General features: G+C 41.9%; 1 protein-coding gene across 1 annotated transcript; it reads right to left on the reverse strand.

The window, feature by feature from the left end:
• Positions 1-1,275: 1,275 nt before the first annotated feature.
• On the reverse strand, positions 1,276-18,894 carry elapor2 (endosome-lysosome associated apoptosis and autophagy regulator family member 2). The gene is made up of 22 exons (XM_008306249.1): positions 18,646-18,894; positions 17,124-17,244; positions 14,140-14,329; positions 13,590-13,737; positions 13,136-13,225; positions 12,307-12,412; positions 12,027-12,179; positions 10,489-10,577; positions 10,198-10,378; positions 9,966-10,094; positions 8,506-8,596; positions 8,278-8,380; positions 8,057-8,194; positions 5,727-5,990; positions 5,113-5,286; positions 4,826-5,012; positions 4,529-4,625; positions 4,331-4,432; positions 4,079-4,205; positions 3,522-3,700; positions 2,094-2,262; positions 1,276-2,000 (listed from the first exon to the last, which is right to left on the reverse strand). The coding sequence occupies exons 1-22, from the start codon at positions 18,742-18,744 to the stop codon at positions 1,932-1,934; spliced, it is 3,006 nt and encodes a 1,001-aa protein (XP_008304471.1). The 5' UTR covers positions 18,745-18,894; the 3' UTR covers positions 1,276-1,931.
• Positions 18,895-19,693: the final 799 nt, after the last annotated feature.

Raw genomic sequence — 19,693 nt, forward strand, 5'->3', positions numbered from 1 at the left:
AAGCCAGAATGCAACCGTGTGAAAATAGTCATTTTTATTTAATATTTCATCAAAATACTCACACTTACAGTGCTGCTAAGACTTTGAAGTGAGAACATGAAGTTAAACTAGTCACAGTTTGTTGATTTTTTTTTTTAGATATATGTAATTTTCCTATTTACTGTGACACACACTAAAACCACACTTTTCACTGAAGCAATGTAATGGCGTAAGATTCACATGCTGTGTATCAGTAACTCACAGTGCGACACTGGGCGGCTGAGTAATCGTTTAAATGTTTGCAGGACAAAACCTGATGTTTTCACCGTAAGCTCATTTAACCCAAGATCACATATTTTCAAATTCAAGAAACTCATTAAAAAGCTGCCACTTCTAAAACACTGGAGACTTGTGTTATTTATTCAATTTAAAGGTCCAGTCTGTAACGTTTTAGGGGATCGATTCATAGAAATTGAATATTATATTCATCATTTTGTTTTTGTTACTGTATAATCACCTGAAAATAAATCATGACGTTGCTTTTTTTAACCTTAGAATGAGCCCTTTATAACTACAGAGGAAGCAAGTACTCTTCGTTCGCCATTTTTCTACAGGAGCCCAGGAAAGACAAACTGCCTCTAGGGAGACCTTTCACATTTTTAGCAGCCACCTTGGTTCTCCTACACCACACTGATGAGTGGGAGGATGAGGGCATTTGGTTGCAATCTGCAACCTCACCGCTAGATGCCACTTAGTTGATTGCTCCTTTAAAACTGGAACTGCGAGTTGATTAGGAAAAGTTTTGCAATGTATACAATTACTCCAACAATTAACATCACATCGACAAAATGACAAATCATGAGCGTAGAATTATAACAGCTTCGTCCAGCCTTCAAGAAAGCTCAGAGATCAGCTGCTGCATTACAAACCAGGAGGTCGGACACAATCGTGATGTATTGTTAATAGTATTATTTTATTTATTTATTTTGTCTGACAGGTGAGTGTATGTAATGATGAGTTTCGCATTTACAAAGTAAACCTTTTTTTCTCCTAAAGGAAAGTCTGACATTTTTTGAATAAATGTAAAGTTGTTATGAGACAAAATCTGCAAATAGTTCTCTGGATTTTCAGGACTGATTAGTACGCTCACATTTCCAGCTACAGTCAACAACTGAGCTGAATTGCTTTCGGTCTTTTTTCCCCTCCAATCCCTGTTAGACCCGTCTGTCTCCGAGCCTTCGAGTGGATTTCTCTGAAGAGTCAGTTGACAAGATAAATCAATCAAACTGAGTCCTCTTATACATAAATACATCATAATTTATTTGACGCACATAGACAGTCAACACCACAACCTCAACAGCATAATATGGCATGATCGTGTTCAGCAGATCTACTCATTACTGTACAAAGATTTCAAAAAAAAAAGAGAAAGAAACACGAGAAGATTTGGGTTTTGCATGACTAGAGCAAACTAATCTGTGTACACGTCTATGGGAGATGGAAACACACCGACCAAGGTGATCCTGATGGCAAAATGCACCACGGCTGTGCAAGAAATATTAGACAATACACAGAGTGAAATAAATATAACCAAGAGAAAACATCTCGTATAGGTCCTTGTCTTACCCTGAGCTCTTCTAACAGCCTTTTCTGACATCAGTTTGGATCAGAAAAATGATCAGGAAGTGTCTGTCACACTCCCCTGCTTCACAGTACTACGCTTTGATTTGGACGTGCTCTGTCGTACCGAGCTTTAAGGCCACCGTGTTCGCGTGACGTCTCTGAACCTGGGTCTAGGAGCATGATGTGTGTCTGTATACGTGTGTCTGTGCACACAGTTGGTATTCCAGGTACCAAAGCTTATAAAGGGGGTGGATAGTTAAAGGGGTCACTCAGTGGAAAGCCTCTCAAGGGTCCGGTTGGTTTCTCCCCTCGCTCACTTTACCACCGTTCTAGCTCCACACCAGCGCTTTCGAATGAGATGAGTTTAGCTGCACGTTTTCATAGTTCTCTCCATTTCCCTGAAACCAGAAGCAAACACGTTTATTTCAGAAGGTTTCAGCACAGTGAGGTTTTCTTACTTGAACTGGCACATTGACGCTGGGAACTCCTACCTTGGATGCGATGGCTTTGAGTTTGCCGAGTAACGACGGTTTTGTGTACACGACTTCGTCATCCATGTCTCCTTCATTCTCTCCCTCCATCACGGCACAGCTGTCAGCCACTGGCATTTCACACTCCTTATTAGCAGACATCACCAAACGCGAGTACTTATACTCCAATCTAGGAAGGAGACAAGCGACAGAATCAGCGCTGCAGGAACATACAAGAAGATGTTTAACGTCCACATGAACACCGTGAAGTGATGAAGCATGAGTGTAGAGGAAAAGAGAAAGTAGAAAAAGAGGTACGGAAAGGGAAGAAAATAAGAATGACTGCCCTGTGATTTAATGCCTCCATCAACCAGTCAAGTTGCAGTTCATCTTTCCATCTGTTCCTGAGTTATGTTGTTAAATATTGATCAGAAAATGGCTTTTTTTGTTTTGAAAAACATTGTGATTTTGCAGGGAAGTTGACCTTTTGGATATAAAATGTCATCACTTTATTGTTTCATCCATCCATTATCTATGCACCGCTTAATCCTCACTAGGGTCGCGGGGGGCTGGAGTCTATCCCAGCTGACTTAGGGTGAAGGCAGGGGACACTCTGGACAGGTCACCAGTCCATCACAGGGCTACACTTAGAGACAGACAACCAAGCACACTCACATTCACACCTACAGACAATTTAGAATCACCAATTAACCTCAACATGTTTTTGGACTGTGTGGGAGGAAGCTGGAGAACCCTGAGAGAACCCACGCTGCACAGGGAGAACATGCAAACTCCACGCAGAAAGAGGAGTGTCCTCACTGGGACGAGAACCAGCGACCTTCTTGCTGCGAGGCAACAGTGCTAACCACTGTTCACCTTGCAGCCATCCTCTTAGACATTTGTATGAAATGTTGTCATAATTAGCACCTAAATTCTTAATTTATGGCCACAAATGTGTTCTGTGAGGTGACAGTGATGTTTGACTACCAAAATCGAATCAGGTCGTCTTTGTTCAAGTGAGCATTTGTGCCTAATTTAAAGAAATTCCATCTGGATGTTCCTGATTTATCACAATCACAAATTGCGTTATGGTCAAAAGACATGTTTTAATCACCAAAAGTCCATGTGGGCATTTGTTTCAAAGTTAAAGAAATTCAAGGCGAGACATCACTTTGACGAGAATAAGACAAACGGATGTAGACAACCAGAAAACATATCGTCTCCCAGCACAGCTGTCAGCAGTGCGGAGGCATAAAAATGAGTAAGGAAGCACAAACAAAAGAGGTGAAGACTAAAGTTAAGGCAGTTAAAACAAAGAGGATAAGGCTTAGAGAGAGGAGAACAATGGGGCAGGAGGGGAAGAAGATGAAGAGGAATTAAGTTGGAATGAAGGAGGGTGGGGGGAAAAAAAGGATGGAAGGAGGGAGAAAGAAAAAAATCTAATGGTACCGTTTGTTCTTCTTCCAGAAGTAGCAGGTGAGGGAGACGAGCAGCGCTGCAGTGAAAGCTCCCACGCCTGCACCAAGCCGTATCCAGAACTCCATACCCTCACATGGCAAGGTTTTCTTTTCAGGCAAGGTGACACCTCCTATGCACAGCTTCGGTTCCGTCCACACATACAGCAAGTCCTGAGGAGGAGCAAACACATACAGCTTTAAATAAGAACGGGACATAGAAGTGCACCTTGAAATTTGCCGGTAAGTATTTGGGCAGTGAAGTGTTTTCGTAGTTTTGGCTGCATTTCAAGTGAAACAAAGACTGTTAAAGTGCTGACTTTCAGGTTTAAGGGTGTTAGCATCCACATTAGGTGAACGGTGCTGGAATTTTAACCACTGTTATGCTTGGCTTGGTATAAAATAGGATATAATTTCCACACAGTCCATTGGATGTGGGTGTAAACAGCCGCAAATTAAAGCTGAAAGTCAACATGTTGTCTTATTTCAAAGTCGAGAGCCGAAAACAAACAATCCCCAGCACTTGGCGAATAAATTCTCTTCCACCCACACCTGGTGTCCTCCCTTGCAGACTCCCTCGATCTGATGGTAGTCTCTCTCTGTGCATGTAGGACAAGCCCCTGAGCTCTCCCATAAGAAATGAAAGGTGCAGCCGTCGCAGGTCCCTGCAGGGCACTGACTGAAATATCCAAAAGGCAGAATTTGTTACTTCTACACCCCGGTCACAGCACAGATAAAAAGAAAAAAAAAGAAAACAGGTAATATTAGTAAAACTGACCACGAGCCAAGACAGTGACAGAATACCTGGGGACTGAGAGATCTCCTTTAGTGGTCTTCTCTGGGTTACAGCGAAGTGTCACTACTGCGCTCCGACCGGACTCGCAAGAGGAGGTCGCCTCCAAGGACCTCGCCGACAAAAACACAGAAAGCAAGAACCTTACAGCACAGTTCCACTTTTTTTTTTTTTTTTAACTTGAAAAACGTTTGAAATGATAGAGATACCTGTAGAAGAAGTTGACATTGGGGACTTTCTTGGAGGTCTGGGGATACAACTCCGGTCTCGCCCTTATTCCGTCAAGATTATCATCTACAGTGGCTCCTGGTAACAACACACAAAGAGAGATTTATCCATTAATATGCGCATGTTCAATCAAAGGGTCTTTAATCTTTCTTCTTCTACAACATGAATTTAACATTAAAAGACTAACATGACCCCCGGCAGAACAGACCTTTTACTTTTCATTATATCTTTTATCTTTTTAAGCAAAAACAGAAGTGTAAAAAAAAAACGATACTGACCGAGGAATGTGTCAGCCAGGTTAATGGACTGCGAGGAGAGTGCCGTGTGGAAGCCTCGTCCACTGGCTGGGATTATTGTCGACTGACAGATGAAGGTCTTGACGGCATTGGGCCCTTCGCCTTTCTCCCTCTGGGAGTCGCTGATGGATAGGTCTGTCACATTGTCCGTACATACTGCCAACTGACCCTTCAATAAAGAAAAGAAAAAGCAAATGGCAAGGGCATTCTATTTGTGCACGAAAACCTTTAAAATGATTGTAATTTCTGCTTTTTTAATCTTTGCACACCCGTCCTCCACACAGACTGATGTTGAACTGGTGGAAGTATTTGGTTCCTTTGGAGGTAAAGCTCGGCCCGTTCATCAGGATGCCCACAGAGCCGAGGAGGCTGAAGTCGTAGGTCAGAGTGGCGTTTCCCTCCGTGTGAGTGAAGTGACAGTCACTGTAGCAAAGACTGTGGTCCTGGAAAACACAAACATACGGTGGATTGTCATCCATCCATTATCTATACATCACTTAATCCTCGCTCGGGTCGTGGGCCGACTTAGGCGAAGGTAGGGGACACCATGGACAGGTCACCAGTCTATCACAGGGCTACACTTAGAGACAGACAACCAAGCACACTCACATTCACACCTACGGACAATTTAGAATCACCAATTAACCTCAACATGTTTTTGGACTGTGTGGGAGGAAGCCGGAGAACCCGGAGAGAACCCACGCTGCACGGGGAGAACATGCAAACTCCACACAGAAAGATCCCGGTGTCCTCACCAGGACGCAAACCGGCGACCTTCTTGCTGCGAGGCAACAGTGCTACCAACTGCGCCACCTTGCAGCCCGATTGTCGTCCAGAGTTAGTAAATACAACGATAAGCATGACTCCTTTCCCAGTAACAAACCTTGTCGCTCTTGCTGGCTGGTCCACAGGGTTTGCAGGCGTCGGCGCTCGGAGCGGCATGAGGGACGAGGTATGTGTTGGACGGACACTCTGAGCACTGGTTGGTGAGCGTGTCTATGTAGTGTCCAGGTGGGCACGGCACACAGGTGGAGCTGGACGGTTGGGTGCTGAGGGCACAAACCCGACACCCAGAGGACACCCCATCCACGGCGTTGCTCACCGAGATGGAGTAGATCCGCGCCACGTCGTTGCCATACTGACGCACCTGAAAGACAAACGAAATGAACTTCATGTGTTGTAGAGCTGAAGGAGGTTTATAAAAATACCAAATAAGTTTTTGCAGAAGCTTTAACACCAACCCCTACAGCATCTGTGCTTTATACAAGACGAAGCTCTGCCCTCGCTTTAATTTCCCACATTCCAAATAAACAGATGATTTAAAAGAGCCAGTTAATGAGTCGAGCTGCACCTGCACTACTGCCAGGGATTCCCTGCCCGTAAAAAAAAAAAAAAACTGCCTTCCACCCCCCCACTGTTCACAAATTATGTAAGATGCTGCGTGAGCACAGTGATAAAGTAGCTTGTTTGGTTTGTAGTTCAGTTTAAACACTTGAGAAATTACTTTTGAAACCAAACAGAAGGGAGTGTTTGGTGCACCTAGTGAGGAGTAGATTTATATGGCGGAACAAGGACGAATAAAACTGTCAGGAAGTTTTTCAAAGCTTGTTAGTTTTTATGGACCCAAGATGAAAAAAAGAGAAAAAGGAAAAAAAAAAGGTTCACCCTGAGGGCAGCTTGGGTTTCCTGATCATATGAATTACTGCGAGGCCAAATAAAGTCTCAGTGGCCTCGCAGTTCAAGCAGCCGTTGCACATCCATCAGCTACTGTATAAATTACAACATGACACAAACAAAACCGTACAGTTTTAAAGACTCCCTCCATGAAAATCAAGTTTTTAACCTTGTTAACATGTCCAAATCAGGTTTTTTATAGGCAGTCAACACCACAGCTGAGCAGTTCGGCCTTAAAACACAGATTTGGATCGTCAGGGTTTCATAAATAATAAACCAACACCCTCAACTTAGTCCAATGTTACAGCTTGTGTTTAGTAGAGTAGTTCTACAGTCTTTGAGCAAAATTACAGGTGAGCTGGTGTGATGGAGCTGCAGTGAGTGGACTCTTGATACACACAGATGAGTTTTTAGGGGTTGAATCAAAACTCAGAAAGGGACAAGTAGCATGTTTCCCCTTTACTGATCAGTTTTTGCTGCATTTTATATTTAAACAGTTTTTTTTTTAAATTGCCACTGTTGATATGATTATATGTAAGGAAAATCACTTTATATAACTATCTGTTATAAGTAGTTAATAGATCATTTGTAAACTGTTAATTAGTGAGTTATTAACCACTTCTTAAGTGTTTGTCAATAGTTTGTTGATGATTTATAACGATGCCTTATAGATAGTTAATATATCATTTACAAACTGTTAGTTAATGAGTTATAAATGACTTGTTAACTGTATATTAATGATTTACAGCCATACCTTATAAACCAGTCATAGATCATGAACAAGCCATTAGTGAATTACTTACTAATGACTTGTTGAGTATCAGTTAATAGTTTATATATGTTATTGGGACGTTATTCTAAAGTTGCAACTATTCCTCATTTATTCCTCATTCATTAAAGACAATATTCAACATTCTATCTGTTGTATGTCTTTGGTAAAATATAATACACAGAAAAGTCTATGGGTGGAACTGTGATATTTTAAATATCACATCAAATTTCTGTACCTTGAACTTGTTCCACCCATTTGCTGTTCTACAAAGTTTCCTTGGTATTAGTAGATGGTTAACAAACTATTAACAAGTGATCTGTAAAGTGTAAGTTAATGTAGTAGTTAAGTATTAGTTATAAGCTTATGTATGTTATTGAGACGTTATTCTAAAGTTGCAACTATTCCTCATTTACCAGCAGTTAATAAATGAGGAATAGTTGCAACTTTAGAATAACGTCCCAAAAACATATATAAACAATTAACTGATACTTAACAAGTCATTAGTAAGTAATTCACTAATAGTTTGTTCATGATCTATGACTGGTTTACAAGGTATGGCTGTAAATCATTAATATACAGTTATATATAATATCATCAACAAACTATTAACAAGCACTTAACAAGTGGTTAATAACTCATTAATTAACAGTTTACAAATGATCTATTAACTAATTACAACGGATAGTTATTATAAAGTGTTACTGGAAAATCAATGTAAAGCACATCATAATAAGTAAATATATGCTGTCGTGTGCACTCATACTTACATCTGAGGGTTGGTTAGTCCTCTGGAAAGCCCACGTGTAGGAAACCGAAGCGTTCTTCGTCATGACGTGGGTGTAGGTCTGTCTCGTCTTCGTTCTCTCCCACGACTCCACCACCGTAGTGCTTTTCCTGTTCACATCCTAAAGGATTCATTCGTCAGATTTCTCCCCCCAAAACATCTGAACGTACACAGCAGCGAATCTAAATCAGGAGCCGTTCTCACCATCATGAAGTAGAGCTCACAGTCGGCTGCGCATGAAGTTTCAAATTCGAAAGTGACGCGACCGAATTCTGTCCCTGAATGGCTTGACACTGATGTAGGGAGCCTGACAGCCGATGCAGCAGGGAGATGAGAACGAGGAAGAGAGGAATTACTCACAACAGAAAGAAAACAGGCAGCTCGGTGACAAGAGTGACGGAAAAATGAAAAACTCAACATGACTGCGCTTACTTGAAGCCGGGAACATGGATGTTGAGGATGAGGTAGTCATTATCCGAGCTTCCTGCTCCACTCTGGATGTGATCGCCTGCCACCTCCCAGCCTGAGGGAGAGGGCAGATCCACATCACTCAAACATCTCAAGAAATATACGTATTCAGGCAACGATAGCTGGATTGACCTGTCAATTTACATTACAGGAATAATTCTGCATTTACCTTCTTGGATTAAAAGGGTAACGAATCAGTATCTTTAGTTTAACTTGGCACAAACACTGGAAACAGCTTTAAAATACACATAAAATGCTAATTAAAATGCATATTATATCTACTTTGAGGCTGTTTTTTCACCCGTTTCCAGATCATTTGCTTGATTAATGAGCTTTAGCAACACAGATTTTGTTTTGTTTTGCTAAGTTAACTGTCTGCATATGGGCTCTTGCAAAAACTTTTAGGTTTCTGCTGAACATTTGTGGTTTACGGAAGCCGAGAGCGGTCGTTTTCCGCTACTGTTCTTTCTTCGCCGTTTTCTCGTGAAAATGAGATAATTGGTGTTTGTGTTTGCCCGCTCCTGCCCGGTCCAGGAGGTCCCACACACCTGGGATTCCATCCTCAGTCACCAGCGGGGGGCCGGAGGACAGACGAGACCGGGCACCAGCGCTTCATTGTAAGTTGTCGTGCCCGGTCAGCTGTTCTCATGACACGTCATGTCGGAGTTCCCGATCAGCTGTCTATATAAGATACGTCACACCAGGAAGTCCAACAACTTCTGATGAAGGCTGAAGTGACAGCCAAAACTGTCAACGGGATAATTATCTCGTTATCTCAGGAAAACGGCGTTTAAAAAAATGTGCGGCCATGACCGCTCTCGGCTTCCGTAGTGGTTAACCTTTGTGGACCAATTTTATCTTTCAGATGATCACAGGGGGCTGGATTTTGGATCATCATTTAGCCTTAAACTATAGGAGGAAGCCAGAGCACCCAGAGGAAACCCACACAAGGAGAACAGTCAACCAACTGGTTCAACATCACAACTGTCTACTCTTGTTGGGTCTTGAGATCTTATAAAAACATAAAATCTTGCTACAAACATTCCAGCAAACCTGCCATAAGTTTTCCACCAAGTCAGCCACTGCAAACCTAACTGGCATATGAGAACATGACTTTGCTGCAAATCTGGGGCAACGTTACCAGAGGTTAACCACAACTGTGTGTCTGAAACCATTATTACCAAAAATGCTAACGCTGCTGGTAAACAGTGGTTGCAAAGTGAACACGTTTGCTGGTTGTAGCAAACTTCTCATTATTGACTGTATGTATGCCGACATTAGGGAATTTGTGACAACATTTTTTCTGCTGCATGTGTATGATCGTGTATGAGAGCATCCAATCTAGCTCTCTGCCCAGTTAAGAGACAAAACACCACAGTTAAGAAAGAGATAACAACTGGAAATATCTTCCCAAAAGCACCCACCATTCATACTGTCACATTTGGAGTTGCCCACGTTGAAACAGGAGGTCTTCATGTTAGAGGGAAGAATATTCCACCATTTATACTCATAGCCCAAGGTGGGCTCTGTGCCTGCGGGACACTGCTGACATGCTGCAGGAGGAACACAATGACAATCAAAGTTAGTTTTAAAGTTTAAAAAAACAGCAGATGAAGAAAAATGCCGTGGAGGAATGTCTGATAAAGTTTTCAGTACGTTTCATGCCATCAGAATACGTCCCAGGTGGGCAAGGCGAGCAGATGGCGGTGTCATTGTTATAGAATCCGGGGTTACAGGGGGGGCAGGGCTCTCGTTCTCCACTCGGAGGCAACGTCTCGGCTCCAGTCACATCCTCAAGACAGATCTTGGGTTCGATCCACTTATAAACGACCTGCGTCTGAAATCACACAGAGATGGAGAGTGAAGAAATAGAGCATAAGCTGCGATTACAGAATGACTCTCCTCGGGGTATTTAATATAAAGATGGCCTCTTTTTTTTTTTCTCACCTTGCCGTCATGGTCACATGCTGTGTGGATCTGGAAATAGTCCTTCTTGGAACACGGAGGTCTGGCCCTACACACAGCTGATCCCTCGGCTTGGAAGCAAAATGTGGAAAATAAAGTGACGTTAACAAAGCAGAAAATGAATAAATGAATGAATATGCTATCATTTACCCAGAATCCCTCAAACACTGCAGTGCTTGAATTAATAATAGCCTCTCTTGAAGACAGTGCAAAACATTTCACGTAAAAGAAAAAAAAAAGAAAAATTCCAGTCAAATAAAAATAAACAATCGTGTGAGACAAGATGCAAATGGAAAAAGAAAAGTAAAAATCATCATTTCTATTTGTATTTGCTTTTATAAAAACAGTTCTAGAAGGACTTGAGCTGAAAACACAACACTGAAGCAAAGGTCATACAATATACATAAATAGGTGGGCTAAATGTGTTCTGCATCACTTCTGAATAACTTCAACACAAATTATATTTACAGCATCATTGTACACTTTACATTTTTATCAGACCTGGTTAAAGTAGCATAACAAAAGTTCACATATGTCAGATTTTTGTGTTACACTAAGTAAGACGAGGTGTGTCAGAAAAGTTCCACGACTGGTTTTACAAAAGATATATGTCAACAAACCCAAACCACAAACTACGAGTTTTCCCCTTCAGACAGTCAACCAGCACGTTGACAAATAGATCCTGTTGTGTTTCCTTTGTTCAGTGCGCCAGCAGAGGCGAGACTTGGGGCAGGACAAGTCGTGGCTGCTTCACCATGACAATGCACCTGCTCACAATGCCCTGAGTATCCCGACAGTTCCTGGCTGAGAAGAACATCGCCAACCTCCCCACTCACCCCACCTGGCTCCGTGGGATTTTTTTTCCTCTTCCCAAAGCTCAAGGGGGTCATCAAGGGGACCCGTTTTGAAGACGTGGATGACATCAAGATGGTTGTGATGACGGAGCTGCAGAGGATCCGGGAAGAATCCTTTCAGGAGTGCATGGTGCAGGGAAAACTTGTAGTTTGGATTTGAACTATATCTTTTGTGACACCAGTCCTGACACACTTCCTATTCACTATCTTCTGTTGTATCTTGATTTGGGACAGCTGGCACGGCCACAAAAACAGGGCTAGTACATTGCCGTCTTTACATAAAGTAAATCCCGGTTGAGAGAAAGCTCAGGGATTATGCTTTTATCCTTATAAATACCACTTTAGAAAACAAAATTGCAAAATATAAGTCATATAGGAGCTTTACAGAACAGAACAGTATTCTCGCCACACTACTCGCCAAAACCTGCTGCTCTCTTGTGATCACACAAGCTCACGGCGCTGAACTAACAAGCGTGGCTCTTCCTCTAAAGTTCGACTGATGTGCCTGAAAATAGGACACGCTCTCACTATATCCTTTGAACTCGTCATGCGTTACTGCAAGCAGCACCGATTGCAGTTCGGCTTCACTCAATCCTGCAGTTTCATGATGTTGCTCTGCAGGTTCAACGCAGGATCAAATTACCTGTAAAACATACCCATCCTCACCTGCATAGTGAGTGGTGGTGTTACAGGAGGTGCAGGAGCTTGCTCCTCGGTTAGAGTATGTGTCCCGAGGACAAGGTTCACACGTGGAGGAGCCTGGAACTCGACTGAAAGACCCCGGTTTGCACGGGAAACACTCCGATGTGTAGGCAACACCTGCGAGATGGAATTGATGCATGAAGGTAAATAAACAGCAAAGGAGAGAAAAAATGTTTGACTGCGCTTGTTAGTCTTTGTCTAAACTGAGACAAGGAAGAAAGGAGACGGAAAATATGCAACTGGCCTTCAATTTGAACATTTTTCAGCAAAACAGGCTTTACGACTTTGCTCCCCATCAGAACGCCTCCTGTTCTCCAGTAAAGGATGTTGGTGCCAGATTTCAGATTTACCTAGAAGTCACGGGAACAAAGCCACAGCAGGAGATAAGAGCAAACAGTCTAGAATTACCTTGTGCAGTTTCGGTTAAAGAGATATGTCGCGTGAAAATGACTTTAAGGGATCAGCTCACGGACATTTAAGCATAAAGCATAAAGCTACAGAATGAATGCTCTGAAAATAAAAGCCACAACAGGAAGCAGTGCAGCAGAAAAATCATGGAAGATGCTTTACTACAGTAGACGTTATGCAACACAAATGAATTATTAAGTTTGATTTCTGCTTATAAGTGCAGGTTGCATCAACAGGGTAGAGTGTACCCAGCGAACAGACAACAGTGGGATCAAGCCTAGTTTGATTAGTATATAAAACTAGCAAAAAAAAAAAAACAGTATTACTTAGCAACGAGCATGACCATAAGCGAGAGAAAACAAGATATTTTTTTAAGATCCATTCAGCTTAAACTCCTCCTAGCAATGCATAAAAAAACCCACACTTTTTTGTCACTCCCACAGTGCAGGAGCTGAAAGATGTTCACACAGAAATTCATTTTACAGCGGAAAAAGTTCCTGGAGAGAACAATAAGTGATGCCAGGCTCTTTCTGCGCACAAACAGGCTTCCTGCTTGGATCCACCCATTGGTCACTGCACAATACATTTATTTTAGAAGACGGAGGCCGGCTGCCAAAGATCTGTCCTCTGTGTCTACTGATCATTTTACGGTGTGAAGCGTTTACCGTGTGGGTTGCCCATTCGCCATGATTGGTGAGCTTGAGCCACTTCGTATCAGCGGACTGATCCATCTCCTGACACTGGTCGTTCTGGATCTAAACACACTCAAATTAACAGCATGTGTCAGATGAAACTCCTCCGAAACAGTGTGAGTCATATACACTCGTGCACAAAAATCAACTGTGCTGATGCCACTTTTTGTATCTACATCTACACGATAGATGAAATCAAGTATAGTATGAGCTGCAATTAGGTATGGGAGTGACCATAATGTGAAATATTTGCAACTAGATGTGGTATAAATTGTACACCGTGTGATTGGGGGTATATCTGACAATGCATATACAAAAACAAACCACGACACTTTGCAGGATGGACTAACTGAAGTATGCATAGTATCTTCCTCGCAGTATACTAACATGTATTTGCATCAAAACAGAATGGATGTGTGACACTCACAAAGAACTCAAACAGCAGGTTGTTGTCTGGATACTGGTACTCAAAGCTGACAGAGCCCTGCTTCTTCAGATGCACAGCATAGATGAGAGAAACCGTGCACTCGTCCCTGTTGGACTCCAGATAGTTTCCCTGAGGCACCCAGGAAGAACTGCAAAGAAAAAAAAAAAGATGTGCAATTAGAATAATAGAATAGAAATATTTTATTTATCCCAGATGTGGGAAATTATTTTGCTACAGCAGCAAAAAGGAAAACACCAAAACACAACAAGTTAGAAAATATAGTAAATTAAGTCTATAAAAATAGAATAATAGAAACAGGGCTAAAGTGAACACAGTGTGGCAGACGAAGGGCAGAATGACTGTTTCAGAACATCAACAGAAATGTGCAAGTTGAGGTAACTGTGCAGGTTGTATGAAATTAATAATACAGTGAGAATGAAAAATAAATAAATACTATTAACCAAACACTACTTAACAGTGCAGTAACCTTAACCTTATTTTCAACTCATTCATAACCAGACATTATTTTTTCTATGTCCTGCTCACTTACCTGTTGCAGGTGAACCTGTCATCACCGCGGGGACCGTTTTCCAGGGAGGTTGCCAGGCTACTAAATCCAGCAGGCATGGCATCCCATTGGTCGAAGCGGACACCGCTGCCAAGGGAGTAGCTTCCCGCTGCACACTGAGTGCACTCCTGAGCCGACATCTCCAGAAACTCCCCGGCTTTACACGAGAACGCTGGAGGACACGACAGAGACACACAAGAAGGAAATGCAGGATTTTTAAAATTACACAAATTACAAAACTGGGGATATGATTAGGATGTTTAAATGTGATTTAATAAATCTAGAAAACATGATGTGAAAACTGAATACACTGAGCAATCCTGTGTAAAAACTCTATGGAATACAGCAGTAGGCCACAAGCCCGAGCTCTCTGGGTGAGGTGACATCGAGGTCACCAGGGCCTTGCACAGAGGGGGTTTCTGGGGTGGGTGTAACTTCCCAGTTGCTGGGAGGGAGAAGGAGAGCACCCCAGTAGTGAGTATCAGATTACACTGTCAAGTATACATTAATGCTGACTAAGGTTTTTGGCTGGCATCAAAGATAATGGGTTGGATTCTCATGGGTAGGAGGAGAGTTGGGAGAAGTTGTATAGGCACATAAGGAAATGTATCGCATTGTTCATTAGTTAAAATCTCAAGATTTTGCTCATGTTTGTTCTTACAGCCTCTGTATTGAATAAGCATTATTCACATCAGACTCTGAAGACTGTTTGAAGACGTTTTCCTTGAAAACCTTTTTTTTTTCCAATTATAGTTTTATGTTGTTTCCCTGAGACATATCCATAACAGAAGCATACAAGACAACAAAACAAAAACAAAAAAAAGATTATAGTAATAATAGTTTCACAAAATAAACAGTAGGAATAGCATTATGTACACCATATGCATATACACACATACATAACCACATGTGCATAATATATTCGCAAACACACGCAGGATACACAGTAAGAAAATCAGTAACAAAAAAGAAAAATAAAAGAGAGATACCAATAAGAATAGTGAGAAAATTAAGTGAAATCAGTCATAATGATAACAGTCATGGGAATAATAGTGTAACTTTGAGCAAAAACCCAGTATAGCAAAATAGTGTTGTACTAAAATAATACACATGGTCTGTTTGAAAATCTTTTTTTTTTTTTTTTGAAGATTCAAAATACTTAAACAAGAAGTGATTTTTCGACTACATGTTTGTCAGTCTGCCTGATCAACACCGGCCCATGGCAGGCAGACTGAGTCGCAACAGAAAGAGGAAGAACAGCACACTGGGTAAGTCATTTCCCAACCTTCTTTCCATGCTGCTGCAAAAAGCCTTCACATCAAATAAAACAGACTAAAGATGACAGACAAATGGTCACGCAAATCACTGCTGCATTCAGCGTAATGTACCCCCAGTGATCGAGGAACTTAATCCCTACATCCTGTTACACACTGTGTCTGTCTCTGCACTTTTTGCCACTGAGCCACCGCGTTTTGCCAGCGTTTTGACAGCACCGCATTTTCCTCATACCTGATATAGTCTAATGGCATTGTGACGCCTCTCCATGCTTCAGAGCAAGCAATGCAAAAAAAGAAGGTGAGGTAAAATGCAATTTGTGCACCATTCGTTGATAAGTGCTCGTAGGTGTGATCTGATATGGAAGCGTAGCAGACACTTTTGTGTTGATATAATTAATTGGAACTATGTGAGATAGTTTGTTAAAATAGCTATGAGGAAATAAGTGTCTGGTGGTTTCCCTGTGACTTTTGTTTAAGACGGAAGAGAAAAACAAAGATGACAAAGAGTGAAAAGAGCTCTTTGTCCCTGTGGAAACATTTTACCTTTGCACTGGTATGCAGCATGAAACGGCTGCACGTAATGTTGACGAGACTATTTTGATGTTTAAGTGAAGGTAAATGAATAATCCTCAATAAAATGCACCTCATCTCATAGTGATTCCCTACTATAATTACAATGGTTCAAAAATATCTAAAAGTTCACAAAAAAAAAAACACGTGCACCCTATTCTTTGGAGGAACTTAAAGTCACATATTTACACAGATTTCAACAGCGATAATCTCAACTGAGGTGAAGTCGTGTTGTCACTGCACTTGGCAAACTGGTTGTAGATAAATCCAACAAGCCTGTAGGATCACCTTACTAAACAGCAGAGTTAAAGTTTATCTTCCTGCCTGCATCTGACAAGTGAAGTCACGAGCTCACAACAAGAAACAAAAGGTGAAACCCCCGATGACGCATCCTCCACTTGGCAGATGTTACCAACAAAAACAATATTAGTACTCACAACTACTGCAAAGATCATTTCTATAGATCATTCAAAACTTTCTTTCTTTTTGAAAGTGTATATATTATATCCCATCATATTATATTATATTAAATTCTATATTATTTCTAATGATTTTTTTTTTTATATTTATCATATATTCACAGTGTTCTTACTTCAACAGTGTAATATATTCATTCTACCAATTGGCTGTTATCATAACTGTATATACTTCCTACTGGCTCCTTTTGTAAATATATTTATATGTTTTTATTTGTTTTTTTGTTTATATGTGCTTTGTGTATGATGACAATAAAAACATTCTATTCTATTCTATTCTATTCTTATTTATTCTATTCTATTCTATATCTAAGAAACTCTTCTTGAATAGACTTCCTCATAATGACGCGTGTTTATGTTTGTCAATGAACAACATCATTTGAGCTACAGCAACATCTGCCACTTCCTGGATATCATATTGGACAGATACAATAATTTCAGACCACAGCATGAACCGCTAACGATGAGGCTCGTGCAGTAAATTGCCAGAGAGAAATTATGTGACAGTGTTTTGCTCCGAGGTTACTTGCTCTTTGGTTGGTGAAAGTGGCGGAAATTCCAGCTACTGATAAGAAGGTGACATACACGCATCAGCTGTCATTATTTTTCCACTCGCGCACAGACACAGTTATTTCCAACTTACTGCACTCTGTGCCGCGTACTGGCTCCGGCAGTCCGGTGCAGGCCCCGGGCTCCTGCGGAATGGCCACTCTCCACCGAGATCCTCTGCTGTCGCACTCTGTGTACTCATAGTAGTAGTCCCCCTGCCGAAGACACACAGAAAAAACATGGTGCATAAGAAATCAGACGCCACAGCAGGCTCGGGCCCAAACAATGAGCACACCAGAGCCAGGTCAGTAAACATCACACTACGAGGGGTCTCCACCCAAAGGAGAGCGCTGAGTCATCTCTTTCTGGGTAAGAATTGTGTTGCAAATTAGAGCAGACTGGGCGGACGGTGCTGCTGCATTAGCAAACCAGCAACCCAAATTAACCCACACATCCATATCCTGCTCGGGCCTTAGAAAACACCAGAGCTCATTACGTGCGTTATCTCTCGAGCTCCGACCACTCTTCTGCCCTGGATACACTGCATACCATCTCCACGGCGATGGGAGCAGTGGGCTGCTGCTGGGGGGGAAACAGTCCTATCATTACCAGCAGCTTTTAACATTTCGAGCAGGAACACTTAAGACATTTGATTATTGCATGTAATAGTTTTAATCTGCGGCCTGGAATGGAAACCATTAGCTTAATGTTCTCGACTCCACACAAGTCCTCTCCATCTTTCTGTCAACAGAGAAGTGTGGCCTAATTTTCTGACAGTTTACATAATGTTACTCCTTGAGCCAAACCAGATTTTGACACCACAGCGCATGCAGGCTGTTGTGTGTGGAACAGTTTCCCCCTGATGTCTGTGGGCCTGGTGGTAGAGCTCACTGGCAATAAAAAGAAGACAAACAAGTAGGAATGACGGCAAATTGAGCAAATAGTTAGACGGAGTGTTTTCGTGAACTGTGTGACACCAAACCCTCGTTATCTCCTGTGACTCCCACGAGAGCTGTGGTCAATCACTGATATGGCAGCTGTTCAATATTCATCCCACAGCATAATTCAGAGGCAGGGCTTCTATTAAATGCATCTGATTCAGAACAAAACATCAGTTCTGGTGTCCTGTACAAGAGCTGAAGGTGGCAGTGATTGAGCTAGGCCTGAACTGGGGGGGGCTGCAGTGAGAACAGAGATTAAAAAATAAATGTTGCCCCCTCTATCTAGAGATTGTCTGTGTGTGATTGTGCTGCCAGGCTGGTCTGAGGAGGTGTTGAGCTGATCCAGACCAGAGGGAAGGAAAGGCCAGTCCATGCAGGAAACTGATAACAGCCCCAACAACATTTAGTGGTGAAGTTCAGCACACTCAGCTCAGATTCATGCTCCTCATCCTCCTTCAAACTTCTCCTTAAAGCAGCAGGTTTAAAGGTGTGTGTGTGTGCTCCCCCTCACCTGCTGACTTTAAACATCACCCCATGAATGTGTCATCAGTTTTGTATCCACGGTCACTTGTGCTCACTCCAGCTGCGTTTTTCCTTAACCTCGCATTTTAATATGTAAAAATAAATAAATAAATGTGAAGGCTGGGAAATAAGATGATCGACTGCATGCCTCACCTCACCACACTGCCGCTGTCCTTTGGCCCCGTCAATCAGCCGGAGCGTGCAGAGGATGATGAGAGCGCAACGGGCGACGAACCAAGCCGAGGACCGCATTGTGGATCATCGAAAAAGCCAAACAGCAACAACGAAAAAAAAAAAACAGCAAACCTCGATGCAGGAAGCGGGGAAAAAAATATGTCTGTGTATCATAAATTCGAGGCAAGATAAACGCTCAGACAGGCACCTGCTTGTGTAGCCTCTTGTTGGCAGATTGCTACCCGGCCTCTCCACCTGCGATTATCCTCTGACTGTGTGCGCCTCCGGGCTGCTTCAGCGCAGTCAAGTTTGACTCGATAACGCAGCGCTTCCGGTATAGGTTTTCAAAATAAACACAGAGGGCACGGCAATTCGATAACTGCTCATCTTTGCCACACATTTTTTTCTTTAAATAGATATCATATAGACGTGTTAATGCAGAGAGCGTTTTGTTTTTGGAAATCATCCTGTCATTTTTAATAAAATTAAAAATGTTGTAACTTTAATTTGAAGACGGAAAATTGTATTCTTCTGACTACGTCCGCTAACTTGACGCTCCTTCATAGATTTAGGTTTCACCACCGGCTCTGTGGCTTCTGTCATTTTCGCTGGAAATGTTTTTATTGTCCTCCAGCTGTCGTGACAAAAAAACAATAAGAACGATGACAAATCTATGTTGAAAGCTGTCAAATATACAAATATAGGTACGCGGACGGTCTGCTGATGAAGATTTGTTTACGTGTGTCGCTGTGAGATTGGACATTTTGTAAAGGAGCTGCATCTTCACGACAGCTTTGGTCAGATGCAGGATATTAATTCTAACGATTGTAGTCCATGTCAACGACCGCCAGAGGGACACAAAGCTCTGCAACCGTCCAGCATTATTATGAAATTGCCAGTAAAGCTTGTGTTGAGACTATTTTGTACAGTGCCTTTAAAAAGTCTTCATTTCAACACTGAATCATGGTCAATGTAATTTGACTTTTTTGACAAGAAGTTACAAGAAAAAGACTCTTTCGTGTCAAAG

Source organism: Stegastes partitus, unplaced genomic scaffold (assembly GCF_000690725.1).
Source record: "Stegastes partitus isolate 25-593 unplaced genomic scaffold, Stegastes_partitus-1.0.2 Scaffold3636, whole genome shotgun sequence".
In the NCBI taxonomy this organism is placed as follows: Eukaryota; Metazoa; Chordata; class Actinopteri; family Pomacentridae; genus Stegastes; species Stegastes partitus.